This window comes from Mauremys mutica, chromosome 3 (genome assembly GCF_020497125.1).
Source record: "Mauremys mutica isolate MM-2020 ecotype Southern chromosome 3, ASM2049712v1, whole genome shotgun sequence".
NCBI lineage: Eukaryota > Metazoa > Chordata > Testudines > Geoemydidae > Mauremys > Mauremys mutica.
In genome coordinates this window covers 99,056,154-99,072,503 of record NC_059074.1, presented here as the reverse complement: position 1 = coordinate 99,072,503, position 16,350 = coordinate 99,056,154, and the positions used below count along the sequence as shown (strand labels likewise).

At 42.4% G+C, this 16,350-nt stretch overlaps 1 protein-coding gene across 8 annotated transcripts in view; it reads right to left on the bottom strand.

Moving 5' to 3' along the window:
- The window catches only part of L3MBTL3 (L3MBTL histone methyl-lysine binding protein 3), a 153,301-nt gene that overhangs the window by 71,014 nt on the left and 65,937 nt on the right, over nucleotides 1-16,350 (bottom strand). For all 8 annotated transcript variants that reach the window (XM_045011477.1, XM_045011474.1, XM_045011475.1 and 5 more), the window contains 2 exons: nucleotides 12,936-13,027; nucleotides 10,993-11,144 (listed from right to left, as the gene is read on the bottom strand). In XM_045011477.1, coding sequence (XP_044867412.1) covers nucleotides 10,993-11,144; nucleotides 12,936-13,027 — 244 coding nt within the window. The remainder of the gene's footprint in view (nucleotides 1-10,992; nucleotides 11,145-12,935; nucleotides 13,028-16,350) is intronic.

Here is a 16,350-nt window from a genome sequence, read left to right as displayed (position 1 = left end):
GAGGGGGCTCAGGGCTAGGGTTTGCAGGCTCTGGGAGGGAGTTTGGGTGTGGAAGGGGGTTCCGACCTGGGGCAGGGGGTTGGGGTGCAGGAGAGAGCTTGGGGTGCCCGGTCCAGGCACTGCTGACCACAGTCAGCTCCCAGGAAGCAGTCAGCATGTCACTCCGGCTCTTAGGCAGAGGAGTGGCCAGGGGCTCTATGTGCTGCTCCCGCCCACTGGAGCCACCCCCACAGCTCCCATTGGCCATGGAACCTGACCAATGGGAGCCGTGGAGCTGGTGCTGGGGGTGGTGCACGGAGTCCTCCAAGAGCTGGAGGGACAGGCTGACCGCTTCCTGGGAGCTGCGTGGAGCCGGGCACAGAGCCTGACTACCCCACTGGCACTGCAGCCAACCAGACTTTTAGTGGCCTGGTCAGCTGTGCTGACTGGAGCCTCCAGGGTCCCTTTTCGACAGGGCATTCCGGTTGAAAACCAGATGCCTGGCAACCCTAGTCTGCCCATGTGGATCATATTGCAAGGTTGGGGTCTATATGATAATATCTATTTTCCTTCACTTGGTTAGGAAGTCTGGAAAGTGCCAGCATCCTAAGGGTTAATATTTCACACACACACACACACACACACACACACACACACACACACAGCAAGTTAAGAAAAAAAATCAATTTGTTATTCTATAATATCCAACATTCTTATCTCCTATGGAACACAGAGGGGTTTCACTGTTATTATCATAGGGAGGAGGATTTCTGCATGAGTTGAAGGTATATCAGGTTACCAAACCCTGATGTCTAAATATGTCAGATCTCTTACCATATTGCCTAATTCCTCATTTCCTCCGCACAGAAACCACTTATTGATTTCAATGGGGGAACTGAGCACACAAAAAAAACACAGGACTGAACCATTTACTATATTATGATTGACTTTGAGCTTGTGCTACATAAAGTAAAAGTAAAGAAATATTTTCATATTCAGAATTTAAAGAAAAGACCTTAAAGTACACTGATGTTTTAAAAGTGATTTTACATGACAAACAGATGAAGTCTAGTGTAGGTGTATTTAATTGTGTGCGTTAAATAATAGAAATGCAAGCAGGGTGTCTCATAACTGTCATCACACAGCAAATACTGTTCCAGACTTCTACTTATAGATTTCAGACTTAATGCTGAAATACCTTTCTAGGGTAAATTTTTTTTTTTTAAACACAAAATAAAAATGAACAGCTGCACCAGTATTTCTCTATGCTAAGGTCAAATATATCAAGCCCTAGAGGAAAAAATACTCTCTAGAAACAAAGGCTTTATGACAACAGCAAAGGATGCAATCGATATCAAGTGTATAAACATTTTGTCCTTTACAAAAAATGCACAAATATGTTTTATGTATTTAAGTTTATTATTTATACAGCACTTTATTTATTCCACTTTAAATTGCCTTTTTTTTTTATTTTGAAAATATGGTACTTTTGTGTCAACACGTTTTAGGGTTGTGAAGTTCCCAAAGGTTCACATTCTATCTCAGTTAGTTGGTCTTTTACACCTGAATCAGAAAAGCTCTGCCTGAAGCAGATCAAAGAAAGGCTGAGATATGTCTCTTTCAAATGCATCTCTCTCTTTCACTCTCTCTCTTTCACACACACACTCTTCCCTTCTCTCTACAGAAACTTCAGAGAGGAGAGAAGCAAAGAACAGAAGGACTAACAGGTACACCTCTACCCCGATATAACATGACCCGATATAACACGAATTCAGATATAATGTGGTAAAGCAGCGCTCCGGCAGGCGGGGCTGCACACTCCGGCAGATCAAAGCAAGTTCAATATAATGCGGTTTCACCTATAACACGGTAAGATTTTTTGGCTCCCGAGGACAGCGTTATATCAGGGTAGAGGTGTACTCTTTCCCCCAAATCCATCAAGGGGCTGGGGCAGGGGGGTTTGCGTAGACTGAGCCATTACCTCATTGGACTCACTGCATTGATGCTGCCTGAAGAGCTTTGGAGTAAAATATTCAAAAGCACATAAGTTACTTAAGAGCTTTCACTTTCCACTTTCAAAAGACTCCTAAGCATCTAAGTCACTTCTGATACCTAGACACAGTCCCTTTATCACTGTGTGATGAGAGTAAAACAAGTGTGAGAAAAATGGTCAATTTTTAAAGTATCCTATTACTATTGCCTCTGAGCACCTTACTGTCATTTTAAAAAATGAGAAATATAGACAAATAAAATGGCCAACTTTTATCTTAAGTAGGACAAAGAGCATTCTTTCATAAATAATCCTCTCTCTTCTAGACAGACGGCTGTGGTCTAGTAGACTAAGCACATAACTTGAAGTCAAGAATGCTAGATTCTATTCTAAATGTTGTAACTCAGGCCAGTCATTTAGAGTTTAAGGCCAAAAGAGACCACCAGATTATCTACTCTGACCTCCTGTAAATCACAGGCCAACCAATACCACCCAACACACTAAACTCTCCACCCAAAATTAGACCAAGGATTACAGCCCACAAGAGAGTAGACTATTGAGTGCCACAGGCACAGAACAGGAGGAACCGAGGTGCACCAGTGCCTCAGGCCCTCGCAGTGGCTAAGTGAGATATACAGAGATTATCCTGAGAAGTGACCCTCAACCACAACTTCAGAGGAAGGCAAAAAAAAACCCCAAGTCACAGCCAATCTGACCCAGGAAATTTTTCCCCGCAATCTCTCAGCTTTGTAAAACACTTAATCCAGAAGCATTATGCAAAAGCAATGGGAAGGTTAGTAACTAGTAATTTGAGATTGAGTACACTGCCTCTACAAATCCACTATCTTTTGAACTGTAGTGTGGCAAGCATGGGATCTTTCGTAAGGCAGTGCAGTTGTGGCACATACACGCCCAAATAATGGATCCTAAAGTTCAGAACAAGATTATAAAGGACATACCAATCATATCATGTAAAACCTGTCTCTTTGCTAGTGCCAGTCCCAGTGTTCATAACCAAAAAGGCACCTGGATACCCCCTCCTACAGCAAATAATGTTGAGCCAAGAAGCCACTAACAAGAGCCAAAAACCATCACTGAAAGCCAATTGGATCTATAATTGAACAACAAGAACACAGAACAAACTACAATGTTGTTTCTTATTTTTATAAAATCTAAATTTTAAAATGTGGCTAAACAGAACAAAAAAGTAAATAAATGGAAAGGTGTTTTCATTGCCAGCAATTTATCATGCTAAAGAAAGAGCTGAAGGTGGTTGGGACTGTGAATCCCTTTATAGACTATTTTCAAACATCTGGATCCACAAGGGAACATGGAGATGTCCAAACTTTCCATATGGGGGCAAGCGAAGATGTGCTCATGACAACAGGTCATGCGCATCCTCAAGAACAGGGCACTACAGTCACAACTCTGGAGGAAGAAATATTATTTTTTCTATCATTCATATTCATTTTCCCTTTGATTTTTGTCCTGCATTTCACTGTTGCATATCCACAGCTCAATAATTAAATTCAGATTGTAAGAGACAGAAACGAAATGATTGTTAATTCTTTCCAGAAAAAAATATTAAATAAAAATGTGTCTTCACTGGGAGGTATGGATAGCACTGTTATTTTATAACTGACCCATTTTTTCAAAATATGCAAACTGTGTTACATTATTTTTGCTGTTCTGAATTAACTGCCAATTTCCCCACAGGATAAATTTTTATTTTGATATTTAGGATTTGCGCCAGACATATTAATATTAAATTTAGATACTATTGTATCTAGAGCAGATATAATTTTGTTAAACATTGGAATTTCTATAAACACCCATAACAGTGCATTATAATTAGCAAATAGAACTACACTGTCAGAATGGCTATTTGTACTTCTCTGACACTACCATATTGATATACAGTAGCCAAGTCAGCTACGCACAAAAAAGAAGCCAACTTATAGCCCCATCTAGTGCTTCATTGTGAGCATTTCACCATAAATATTATATTAATACCAAACATGTTCAAAACTGGTAATGCTCCAGGTAATTAAAAGCATTTACTGTATCTATATTATTCTTTGGTCTTTTTAATCCAATGTGCTCCCCTCAAAAAAAGTTACTCCTTTTCGAGCAATGATGGAGCAGACTTGATCATCTCAGAAGAGCTCAGAAGTAGATCATAAGTCAGGCAGAGCCATTTTTAAAGGGGTATGTCCCATTGGGTACCAAACAAAATAGTAACAGATGGTGTAGAGTGTGTGGATGTGAGCCTTTTGCATAGGGCCATTCCAAGTGTTCATTCTGCTCCCAACACTCAAATAGCTCATTCAGGATAGGAAACAGGAATTAGACAGTCGAACAATCTAAATCTACATTCTGGCTTTCTTTGTTGCTAGAGATGCAATGAGGGGGCAGAGGAGGAGGCAGCAGAGTTGTAGTGGCTGTGCAGACGTTCCATGAGTCAATTGGTCTGCACAAGGCAGCCAAACAGAATGGCTCAGTGGGGCCTCGAGCCTCACACTGGGAAATGAGTGCTCTTTGTGGCTGGTCTAAAAAGCTGTAACATTATCTATCTCCAGTGCCTGCCTCCAGGTTCCAGCAGGAACTCACAGCCATTTTTATTATTAGTCTTCATAAAACAAACATACCAATATATAACAAATCCTAACCCTAAGACTGTTCAACCAGGAAACATCCTCAAGTTTTAGATTACACATTCAGTTTCGCCACTAACTTCAACGAAAGCAGTTAGGCCAACATAACAACGTTTGAAAATTCCATCCACAGGAAAGTAGATGATTAGTTAAGGATGACAGCTTTAAATCACACCTGTTTTCTAACTTTTTCCTTCTACTGACTACTCTGTAAGAGAACAAAATTCTCATGAATCACATCCCTTCCCAGCCTTTCATTGCTGATCACCAGAAGCACACAGTAGATTAGGAACACTTCTATTGAGCCATTCAGGATATTCAAAACTTTTCCCTTTTCCTCTTACCACCACCACCCCCATGAGTCACAGCTGTCTGCCTTACAGGCCCAAAGCCTGGTTTAAAAAACAAAAACAAAAACCGCAAATGACCAGATATCATTACAATGTGGCTTTCATCTCCAAACTGAATGTTAGAAACAGACTCCCAAAAATGTCAGGAATATGCATTGATTGGTTGCCCTAAAGATAACATATGGACATCTTTCAGTGTTAGTGCATTTGGTAGAACACTCTTACATCACATTTATGACTTTGGTTTTGTGTCACACCCAAGAGATGTTCCATGTCAGGGCTGGGGCATTGACTCAGTACTGATTCAAAAAAAAAAAAAAAAAAGAGTACTGGATCACCAACAGCAGTTGCTTAACAGCAATGAGCCCTGGTTGCAACTTGGGAAACTGTTATTTGAATCATTAAAATACTCACTATTCTTGGATTGTTGTTACTCTCATGTAAACTTTTAAAAATATTTAAGCCTAATCATTATGTGGCTGCATTAGTTGTGAATATTGCATTCATTAATCAGAATTCTTTTTCAAATACAGAAAAGCTATTTTGCTATTTCTTAAAGTATGAAGAATACAGCTGCAGAAGTGAAAAATTACAGCTGCTTTATCCTGACATGATAAAGTTTACCCCTGGCACCTACTGTTCTCATAAAAATAACAAATGTTCTGTCATTTCTAGATAAGAAGGGAGGAAAATGGATAGGTTTGCAGAATGCAGAGCAAATTTTACTTTCCTGAATATAAATATTACTCTGGCTATTTTGTTCACTTTTCTTCCTCCTAAAAACTAATGCCAATGAATTATTTAATGGGATTTATAGGCCATTTAAAGTATTATCATAATGTGTTACAGTGCTATTGTAGTGACACTAATTCTAGCTGAGACTCTTTCATTTTAAGCTATTAATGTACGTTCAGAAAATATTCAGAAAAAATTATATATGGGCTGAAAGTTAAGCTTATAAAATACAATTTTAGAGCTGATATTTTTTCTTCTGCTGTTGAGTTTGGTAAAATTACATTCAGCTGTTTTTCATTTATCCAAGAGAGGAAAGAAATTTTTTAGACTTTACAAAAATAAATCACTAAGCCTTCTATTATTTGAACCCTAATTCCATACGTCATATTACCTGTGGATGTAACCCATGATTACTTAAGTGCTTTGCCTACCTCTGTCTGACCCAAATACTTGCTTGCCACTGTTTCAGTAAATTCATTCTCCTCCAGTTCATGTTTGGCATCAGCAGCTACAAATCACAACCTCCATGGGTGCACAGTAAGTATTTTAATGTATTCTTTTCTATATGGGTTCTGCACCCACCACCATCGTATCCAAATACCTCAAACACACAATCTTTTTTGCCATTTATTTTTAAGTAACCAACAATTCCTTATTTTTACTTCTTATTAATATTATTATTAATATTATTTATCAATCCTTAACCACAACTAACATTTTATATTGAGAAACTGGCAAAAACAAAGTTGAGGACTGGAGCTACCGCTAGCAATATTAAGACACAGAATATTTCAGTAACTTGTTTCCCTGATTTTTTAAATTTTTGCTAGGCAGAACTTTAATGTGTGGAGGTATGTTGGGGGTCTGGAGTATGAGCATGTGTGAAAATTCTGCATTATTCATTGGATGTACTAACTGTAATTTTATTATCAGTGTGACATACAATGTTGTTATGCAGTTCAGTTTTAGTTTACAACATTCTTATTTGCTTTTCCTACATCTACATCTTGATCAGCAAGCTATACAAAGAAGTAGGATGAAACATATAAAACTGTTTTTATAAAGTAAAGTAAAATGAGTGATGAGTGTTTTTTTCCAGACAAGCTTCCAAAAGTTTGAAAGTTATCTGAAACTTACTGGAACGGTCAGCACCATGTCCAGACTGTTGCGGCCCGGGCGATACATGGACACGAGCCACGCTTGCCGAGGCCTGAGTCACAATCTGGCATGATGCACCACATAGGGGGAGGACGCCATGTGGCCCCGCAGCCTGAGGCACTGTCTCACCATGCTGGTGGGAAAACTGCAAAGGCTGCTGATTATCTGCAAGAGGGCCAGACGCCGCGCCTCCAGGAGGAACGCTCTCGCTTGATTGGCATTAAGACTGCCCTGATGAACTCTATTCTCCGAGTCGGGGTGAGAACAGATTTGTGGACGCTGAGAATGATGCCTAGGCGTTCTATTGTGTCTGCCCATTTGCACCTGCAATTCTACCTTCTGACCAGAGCGGCCTTGGAGGAGCCAGTCATCCAGGTAAGGGTAGACATGCATGTGATGGCAGCGAACGAAGGCTGCCACAACTGCCATACATTTGGTGAAGACACGGGGAGCTGTGCATAGGCTGAATGGGAAAGCCGTGAATTGATAATGTACTTTGTTCACCACGAAGCGGAGAAACCGTCTATGAGACGCAGTGATAGATATGTGAAAATAGGCGTTCTTCATATTGAGGGCGGCGTACCAATCTCCCGGATCCAGAGAGGGAATGGTTGTGCTCAAGGAGACCATGTGGAACTTCAGGCTGATGATGAACTTGTTGAGTTCCCTTAGGTCCAGAATTGGCCTCAGGCCTCCCTTTGCTTTGGGGACAAGGAAGTAATTGGAGTAGAAACCCTTGCCTTTGAGCTCCTGGGGCACCTCCCTCCACTGCTCTTAGAGCGAGGAGGGTTTGAACCTCCTGGATGAGAAGTTGCTCATGAGAGAAGAGAGACGGGCAAGGGGGATGGAAGGGTGGGAAGGAGCAGAAGTGGATAGAATATCCCACCTCTACTGTGCGGCCCACCCATCGGTCCGATGTAATAAGGGACCGTGCACAGAAGAAGTGGGATAGTCGGTTCAGGAAGGGTTGTGGACTAGTAATCTGACCTCATGCGCACCTTAAAAGGGGGAGCTTAGGTCCCAGAGGGAGCTTGGACTGTCCCTGGCCCTGTGGGCGGGCACGATGGCCTACGCTGATTAGATCTATTCCTCCTGTGGGAGAAGTCCTGCCTGGGCCTAGCGGGGAAAGACCGCTGTTGGGTGGTCTGTGGTTTGAAAGGCTTCCTTTGGGTTGCCGGGGTATGCGTGCCAAGGGACTTCATGGTGTTACGGAGTCCTTCAGGCTATGCAACCTAGAGTTTGTCTGCTCAGCAAACACACCCTGGCTGTCGAACAGGTGGTCCTGAATTGTTTGCTGAAATTCCGCGGGGAGACCCGAGGATTGGAGCCAGGCATTGCATCTCATCGCGACACCTGATGTCAGGGTACGTGCTGCCGAGTCCGCGGCATCCAAAGAACCTTGAAGGGAGGTCCGGGCTACAATTCTGCCCTCCTCAGCGATGGCCTCCAGTTCAGCCCTTGACTCGGACAGGAGAAGCTCTTTGAACTTTTGAACCATAGACCATGAGTTATAACTGTGCCCGCTCAGGATCACGAGCTAGTTGAATAAACCTTTCTCCCAAACAAATCAAGGTGCTTAGCGTCTCTTGATTTGGGCGCACGCCCCTGCTGACCCTGCCTCAATTTTTCGTTCACCGCCTTCACAACAAAGGAACATGGAGGGAGGAGGTGAGTGAAAAGTTATTCATACCCTTTAGCAGGGACAAATTACTTCCGTTCAGCCCCTTTGGCCATAGGGGGAATGGAGGCAGACGTATGCCAAATGGTTTTGGCGATAGCCTGGATAGTCTTTAGCATGGGTACGGCCACCCTAGAGGAACCCTCTGGTGCCAGAATGTCCACCACCGGGTCCTTGTCCTCCACCACCTCCTCCACCTGGAGGTTCATATTTAGGGCCACCCTTTGGAGGAGTTCCTGCAGGGCCCTGTAGTCCATGGGTGGTAGACCAGACGTGGAGGTATCTGCCACCACCTCGTCAGGAGAGGACAAGGAAGACATCACCGACAGGACTGGTTCCGTGGCGGCCTCTGGATCCTCCGGGACCGGCTCCTCCCGAGTCCCGAGTGCAGCCTCCACCAGGGATGGGGTTAGATCTGGGTTTTGCAAGGGATCCCAAGGCAGGCGGCTGATGGTTACCTCAGGGAGGCGAGATCCCAAACGGGATGGTGGGGGAGCACTAGGACCTGGAATGGTGCTGCAAACAGGACAGGTGCCGCGCTGGGGAGAGGTGCCAAGATGGGGTTCCGTGATGTGACGTAGAGCAGTACCGGTGCGTAGAGCAGTGCTGGTCCGTCGAGCGACGACTGGGGAGCTCAGTCCGAGGCTGATGCGAGCGGTGCCGCAAGGTCACAGACTGGGATCTGGACCTTGAGTGAGATCACAACCTATCAGCTGACGACCACCTCGAGTGAGAACAGCTCCAAGGGTGGGGGCTGTGAGACCGGTGCCGCGAGTCAGACCAGTGCAGGGTATGTGTACGGTGCCAGGACTCAGAGCAGCCCTGGGACTCACAGCGGCATCAAGACTTTGAGCAACGCGGAGATCCTGGTCGAGGGGCAGATGGCCCGAACATGGCCAGTTTGCCTCTCGAAGGTACTGGGCCTCGGGGTAACGGAGGCCTCGAGGCTGGAAACTTGGGCACCATCATTTCGATAAGCCCCCTAGTGGCCTCAAAAGTGCCCGGTGTGGAGGGTAGTGTGACCTCCTCCACCTGCAGCCGCGGGGAGTCCAGGAGCACATGGCTTCCTGGGGGAGACAGGGGCCCGTGGAGGTTAAGTCCGACCAGAGGGTTTGTCGGCCGTAGGCCCATGCTCCGCAGCATGCCCTGCCGAGGTTGCGGTTTCTGAATCAGGCCACTGTGGAGACTTGTCCTTGGACTGCTTCTTGAGGGCAGCCGGCGAGTGGGAGCGGTGCCAAGGGGAACACTTCTGGGCTCCGGGAGACCACCGAGACCCCTGGGAGGGCATGTCGAGTCCTTTTTTGGTGCCACAGACGGCACCGCTGGAGAAGCGCTCCGCACCGAGGCGCTTGGGGCCAGATCCTGTTTTGGACAGAGGGAAGACTCCATGAGGAGTTGTTTTAAATGAATGTCTCTCTCTTTTCTGGTGCAAGGCTTGAAGGCCTTGCATATCTTGCATTTATCTACCTGATGGGCTTCTCCCAGACACTGGAGACAGGAGTCGTGTGGGTCGCCCATGGGAATAGGCTTGGTGCAGGAGCTACAGGGTTTGAAGCCCTGGGATGGCATGCCCCGGAGCCCAGCGAGGCACTTGTTAACGGGAAAACCCCCAACCACTAAGACTACAATTAACAACTAGTAGAGAACAATTAACTAACAATGGGTAACTATAGACAAAGATAAGCAGAAGAGCTAGGGATTAGTGGAGCATTTGCGAGCAAGAGACCACAGTTCCAACAACCGTCACTGGCGGTAAGAAGGAGCTGGAGGGGGGTTGGGCCAGCAGGGTTGTATATAGAGCACCATATTGGTGCCACTCCACGGGGCTCCACAGCCGGCCCAACGGGTAGCTGCTAGGGAAAAGTTTCCGACAGCCGTGCACGCATACACCTAACGGGAATTGATATGAGCAAGCACTCAAAGAAGAACAAGACTGACGTTCTGACTACACAACAGAACTGTGATGCAGTAAGATCAAGAGACAATCATGCCCTTCAACAGATTTTATTAGTAGGGCATGTGGGCCAGACCTAGAAACATCCTGATGAAATGTAGTTGCTGTTTCAGTCATGGCTACCAGTGTGCCTAACACTGATGGTATTGGTATGTCCACGTGCGTATTTCCCAATAAAAAATCCAACATGAAGATGCATTGCAAAATTAAAAGAGAAATTACTTATACCAGATTTACTCCCACATGCAACTACAATACCCTTTTTCCACAATCTTGTGAAAGTTGTGTATGTGCAACTTGAACATCTACATTTGATAACCCGGCCCCTAACATCTACTACAAATGTTTAAATGGTTTGGAAGATATATTTATAAAAATCTGCTAAAAGATGATGTGCTGACTACATGCAGAGTACAAAAAGTATCAGGGAAAGATACTGTCTTAACAAATTTCTGATATGACTTATTAAAATATAACAAATACAAAGATCCTACCAATAGTCATAGCTCTCATCCCAGTTATCAAAATGAACCAGGAAACGATTGTCCACCATGTCTGTTACCGTAGCAACACAGATGAATGTAGGATTTTTTTTGTCTACAGCTTCAAGCTTCATTCCCACTCGAAATCCCGATGGAATAACTGTCTACTCAAACAGAAAGTTTAAATTAAAGGTAAATAACACTCTACATCCCAAAACCTCCCCAGAGTCCACAACCAATACATACATTGTCATTTAAAAAATTACCATCATTTAAAAATTTACCAATTAGCTGGCCAACAATGCAGCAACAGCCCAATTAGCTTACATGAAAGATGCTCAAACATACAGACTCTGAGATCATGGTTTATGAACCAAAAATTTCTGAGCATGTTGCAAAATTTGTAGACTTTGGTTTAGACAGACACTACCTCTGACAGCTTTCTCCTAATCCCATAAAATGATAAAAATAGTATGATGCCAATTCATGATACAGGCAGGATGGACAAACTGGGTAAAATGTTGGATAAAAGGAAGGTTAAAAACCAGCCAAGAGAAACTGTTGCTTATGCCTAATAACAATTAAAAGTTATTCCATGTTTTGGTCAGTAGTCTTAGTCTGAGAAGGAGAGAAGCAGGCTTAAATCCAGTGGTGCCACAAAAGTATAAAAAAATCTTATAAAATGTAGGGAGGATTCATGGAAAAAATATGCAAAGAACTGAGGCCAGGAGCAGAGCAGCCAGGGTGGATAACAGCGGGGGACGGACAGGAGCTGAGGTGGGATAGGAGCAGAAAGGGGCAGGGAGAGACTGGAAGGGGACAAGGAGAAGAGAAAAGGGAACGGGGATGTAGTGGAAGGGCCTGGGGAAGGAAGGTTTGGAGGGGAGCAGGAGTGAGTCAGTGATGGGAGGGGACAGGCAGGATCTGGAGGATAGCAGCAGCTTGTGGGATGGGTTAGGAGCAGATGGGGACAGGGAGAGGCTGGGGTGACAGAGGCAGAAGGGTCTATAGCCACTAGACACACTCCTTACAGAACCTAGAATTTAACTAATTATTCCTGAGTCTCAACACTCCTTTTTTGCGTGTATCTCATCCCTCTCTAGTGGCAGATCCACACAGATGCTAACAGCCTTCCACTGCTACCAGCTACTCTGTTAGTTTAGGTGTAGAGGAAGGCTCATCTAATGGTTAGAGGACTGGCTTAGGATGTGAAGACCCAGGTTCAATTACCTGTTCCACCACAGACTTCCTGTGAGACCCTGGGCAAGTCACTTAGCCTCTCTGTGGCTCAGCTCCCTATCTGTGGATAATAATGCTTTCCCTACCTCACAGGGGTGTTGTAAGGATTAATACATTGAGAGATTATAAAACAGTTTGAGAGCTACTGATAAAAAAGCATTATATAAGAAATTATTATTTCAAATGATGAAATTTTTGGGGTGTTTTCAGTTTTAAAAACGTAGTAAATACATTTAAAAATGTAAAAAGAATGTGAATATTGCAAAGTCAAATACTCAAAAGTTAGGAAATACCAGATTTAAGGTGGACCGTTCATCCTGTGCACAGAATGAGGAACAGGACTTGTGGAAAGAATAGTTTTTATTCATATAATTAAGGACTGAAGCATAATGCATATGCATATGGGGGCTTAATTAAGGTTAAACAGATAACCTTACTTCTAGTATTCCCTAACTTTTGAGTGCTTGACCTTGCAACCTTAAAGTTCTTTTAACATAATTTATATACACACATATACATACACATACACATACACACACAAAATTTAATTCATGTGGATTTCCGAAGTGAATTTTAATACAGATTAATCATTTATCAAACCTTAAGGAAAAAAATATTTACAGGATTTCCAGAATCTCCTGTCACTGAAATGATACAAATGAACCAGCTAGCAACTTTCTGAAGCAATGAAGAAGCGGCAAATGAAGAATACTTACTGTGTTCTGGTTTTCAAACAAAGATTTAGGAGCAGCTTGAGCCTTACATGTTTTAAGATATGAGGGCCAGTTAAACTCCTCTTCTTCATATCCTAAAAGGTTTCCACAAAAAAGTGAAAGAGAAGAAAATATGCATGAGACACAGGGTTGATTATGGCAACCATAATCTTCTATACAATTATTTTTTCAGCAATTCATTTTTCATCTAGTCCCAAATCATTCAATTCCAGAATTTCACAAATGGAAAAAATTAAAGAATTTAAAACCATTTAATTTAACATTAAATTATAAGTATCTTCTATGGTAAAACTATTAATATTTAGGGCCTGTTTCTCTACTACATTACGCCAGTTTTATCCCAAGGTAACGCTGATGATTTCAATGATTTCTATTTTTATTTGGCACCTGGTAATTCAGAGAGGAATCAGTAATCCTTCCCTGCTACCAGTTAGCTAAGCTTATTTATCACAAAGACCAGCTTTTGTTTTAGTATCTGAACAAAATATTATGATGACCTGCGTGTCTATTTTTCCTCCTGATCTGAAATTGATCAGCTTCTCATCTTTTTCCAAGACTGAAGTTTTGACTGTTCCCAATCTTCATATAGGAGGAAAGATGGTCTTGTGGCTCAGGGCTCTGGATTGGGACTCAGGAGATTTGGGTTCAATTCCTAGTTCTCCTACAGGTGACCTGAGGTAAACTTTCTCTGTGTTTCTATTCCCTATATGCAGAATAGAGATAATACTACCTCCTTTCTTCCACACTTTGTCTGCAGTGTTTATTTGTATCGTAAGCTCTTTAGGACTGGGACTGTCCCTTACTCTGTGTGTGTGTATATATATATATATATATATATATAACACTTTGGTACAATGAGGCCTGAGTTTTGGTTGAGGGCAATAGCTGTTACTGTATTACAAATAAACAACAATACTAAGAAAAGTCTTCTAAGGAAACAATCAATTATCAGAACATGAACATTCAACACTGTTTATCAGAAGGGACAACCACCATTTTTTCAAGAATGCAGCTATTTTGTTTTGCTTCTGTGTTTCAACAAACATTTCTTAGTATAATTTCCCCTTTTTCACTCAGTTTCTTTTAGAAGAAAATTTAACAGAAAATAATGAAATTCATGGGAAAAGTCTAACTATTCATATTCCTGGTCACTAAAAAAAGGGGCAACAAAGATTACTAGTATGCATAGTTACATATCTTCCTTTGTCTCCCTGTTGTATAGTTGTATAAAGCCATTTCAAGATACTGCATAAAAGTCAGGGGTAGTTAATTATTTCCGTTAAGGTCCACGTTTCTTGGTCAAAGTATAGTCAAGGTCCAGACTTCAAAAACAATAATTAAAAAAAATAATAATGATGATAAGCAAATATAAAGATTTTGGGGTCTGTCCAAAAGCATCTGGCGGTCCGGATTTGGCTCGCAGTCCTCATATTGACTACCCTCGGCATAGATGTTACAGATATATAAACCAAGCTTAACCATACTGTTGGTGGCACTAGGCATGGCCCAGTGTTAACAGAAGGGTGGAACATGACAGTGCCAATAAGGCCTCCCTGTATCAGGCCTTTGGCCGGCTTGCTTGCCCGAACCGCTTCTATGTTTAGACTTTAATTAACCCCACAGGCCAGATGGAAAGAATGGAATGTGTGGCAACTAGTTATCAGTACCAGGAGGCAATTATACAGCCTGCTTGCACCTGGCTGAAGGGAGTGAAACAGAATGACCGGTCAAGAAAAGTTACTAACGAGATGATGTATTTTCTGCCAAGTATGATTTAACCTGTTTAGAGTAATTGCTACTTTATAATGTATTTGCTGTATGGGAACTAAAAGGGAGGGAGAAGGGGGGGGGAAGGGGGAGCTGGGCAGTGGGGGGTAATAAAGATGCTTAGTTGAAATTATGTATAAAGAGAGAGAGCTGCTTGTATGGAGTGTGCTTGATTTGAGACTTGTTGTCTCCAAGTGCCGTGCTTTGAGATCTCAAATAAACCTTTTTTTTGCTTCTCCACCCTGGTGTGTCTATTGGAGCGAGGCACTCCGGGCAACGAACCACTGTTGCTGTCGCCTCGGGCCTTTGTGCCGGCAACAATACTGTCAATCATTTACCACACAAGGAGAAAATAATTGTGTTTAACCTTTTGAGACCCTCTTATTTTGCGAAGCACTGTAAGAAAATTATTGAGCAGCCCCTTCTTCCTTTTAGACCTCCCCTTCCCTCCCCTCACAGTCTTAATTGTAAATATTAGCTAAAATTAAATTAACTGCAAAAAACAAATATAACTACACCCCCTTCTCTGGGTCCATGGGGGCCTCTTGTATTAAGCAGAGGGGCAGTAGGCGCACTCCTATATGCAAACCAGCTGTCCAAATTACCCCTCAGAGGGGCCACAAAAACACAAGACTTTATTTTGCCCATAGTGGGTATTCCACAGTGCTTAATAAATAACGCCACTGGCTTAATTACTTTCCAGACAACATACACACACAACTGACATCAGTACTACCAGAAAGTGCCCAACTCATTAACTAAAAACTAGACTCCAATATATTATTATAATACTTGTAATACTCTAAAACGTTTTTTGTTTTTTTGTTTCTTTAAAAACAGGTTTGTTTTCAGTCCTCAGTGATTATTTGAACATTTTTGTTATGTGAATTTTCTTGTTTTTAATTATCTCTTGCTGAAATTTCATTACCAAGTTTGTTTGAAATTACATCATTATTAGGGCTAATATTTACTAAATGTATTTTAAATCTGCAAATATATCACATATATTAATATAGTCTTTAAAAAGGGTGATAGCATATATGAAACAATCTTAAAACACTGTTACCTAAGGTGTTTTCATTTAGGTTGGCTTAGTAACACTGGTTTATTTTGTTTTATAACACAAACATTACACCTTTGCATAATTTAATTTTCACAATAAAGTATCAGAAAGGGGAAATTCTGTCTTTGCTGTGAATTTTCATGTTAGGCCCTTCCCTGCCTGACAGTTTTCAAAATGGGTGTTTCCTGTTTCATTTGCGAAGAGTGAAGATGAATGCAGGTTAAGCTGAACAACTGGAACGCTGTTAAACCCTGGTTCCAACTTAACTTCCTGCATTCCCTATGTTCTTGGTGTCCCATCAATAACAATCCCTCCAAGGAACATGGGCCCCCCGGACTCCAGTTCCACTGATCATGATGCATCTTCCCTATTCTGGCCTCTACAGATGCTCTGAAACCCCTGCTCTGCAGACTTTTGAGTTCTTTGCATACTCAGTTACACAGTGTCACTGTAATTTCTTTCATGATAAGCGCATAGTTTCCACTCAATCACACATCCTTTGATGCACCCATCATCTTTGAAAAAACATTCCCATGTGCTTTTAAAATCATCTCCATTGTCTGTGGG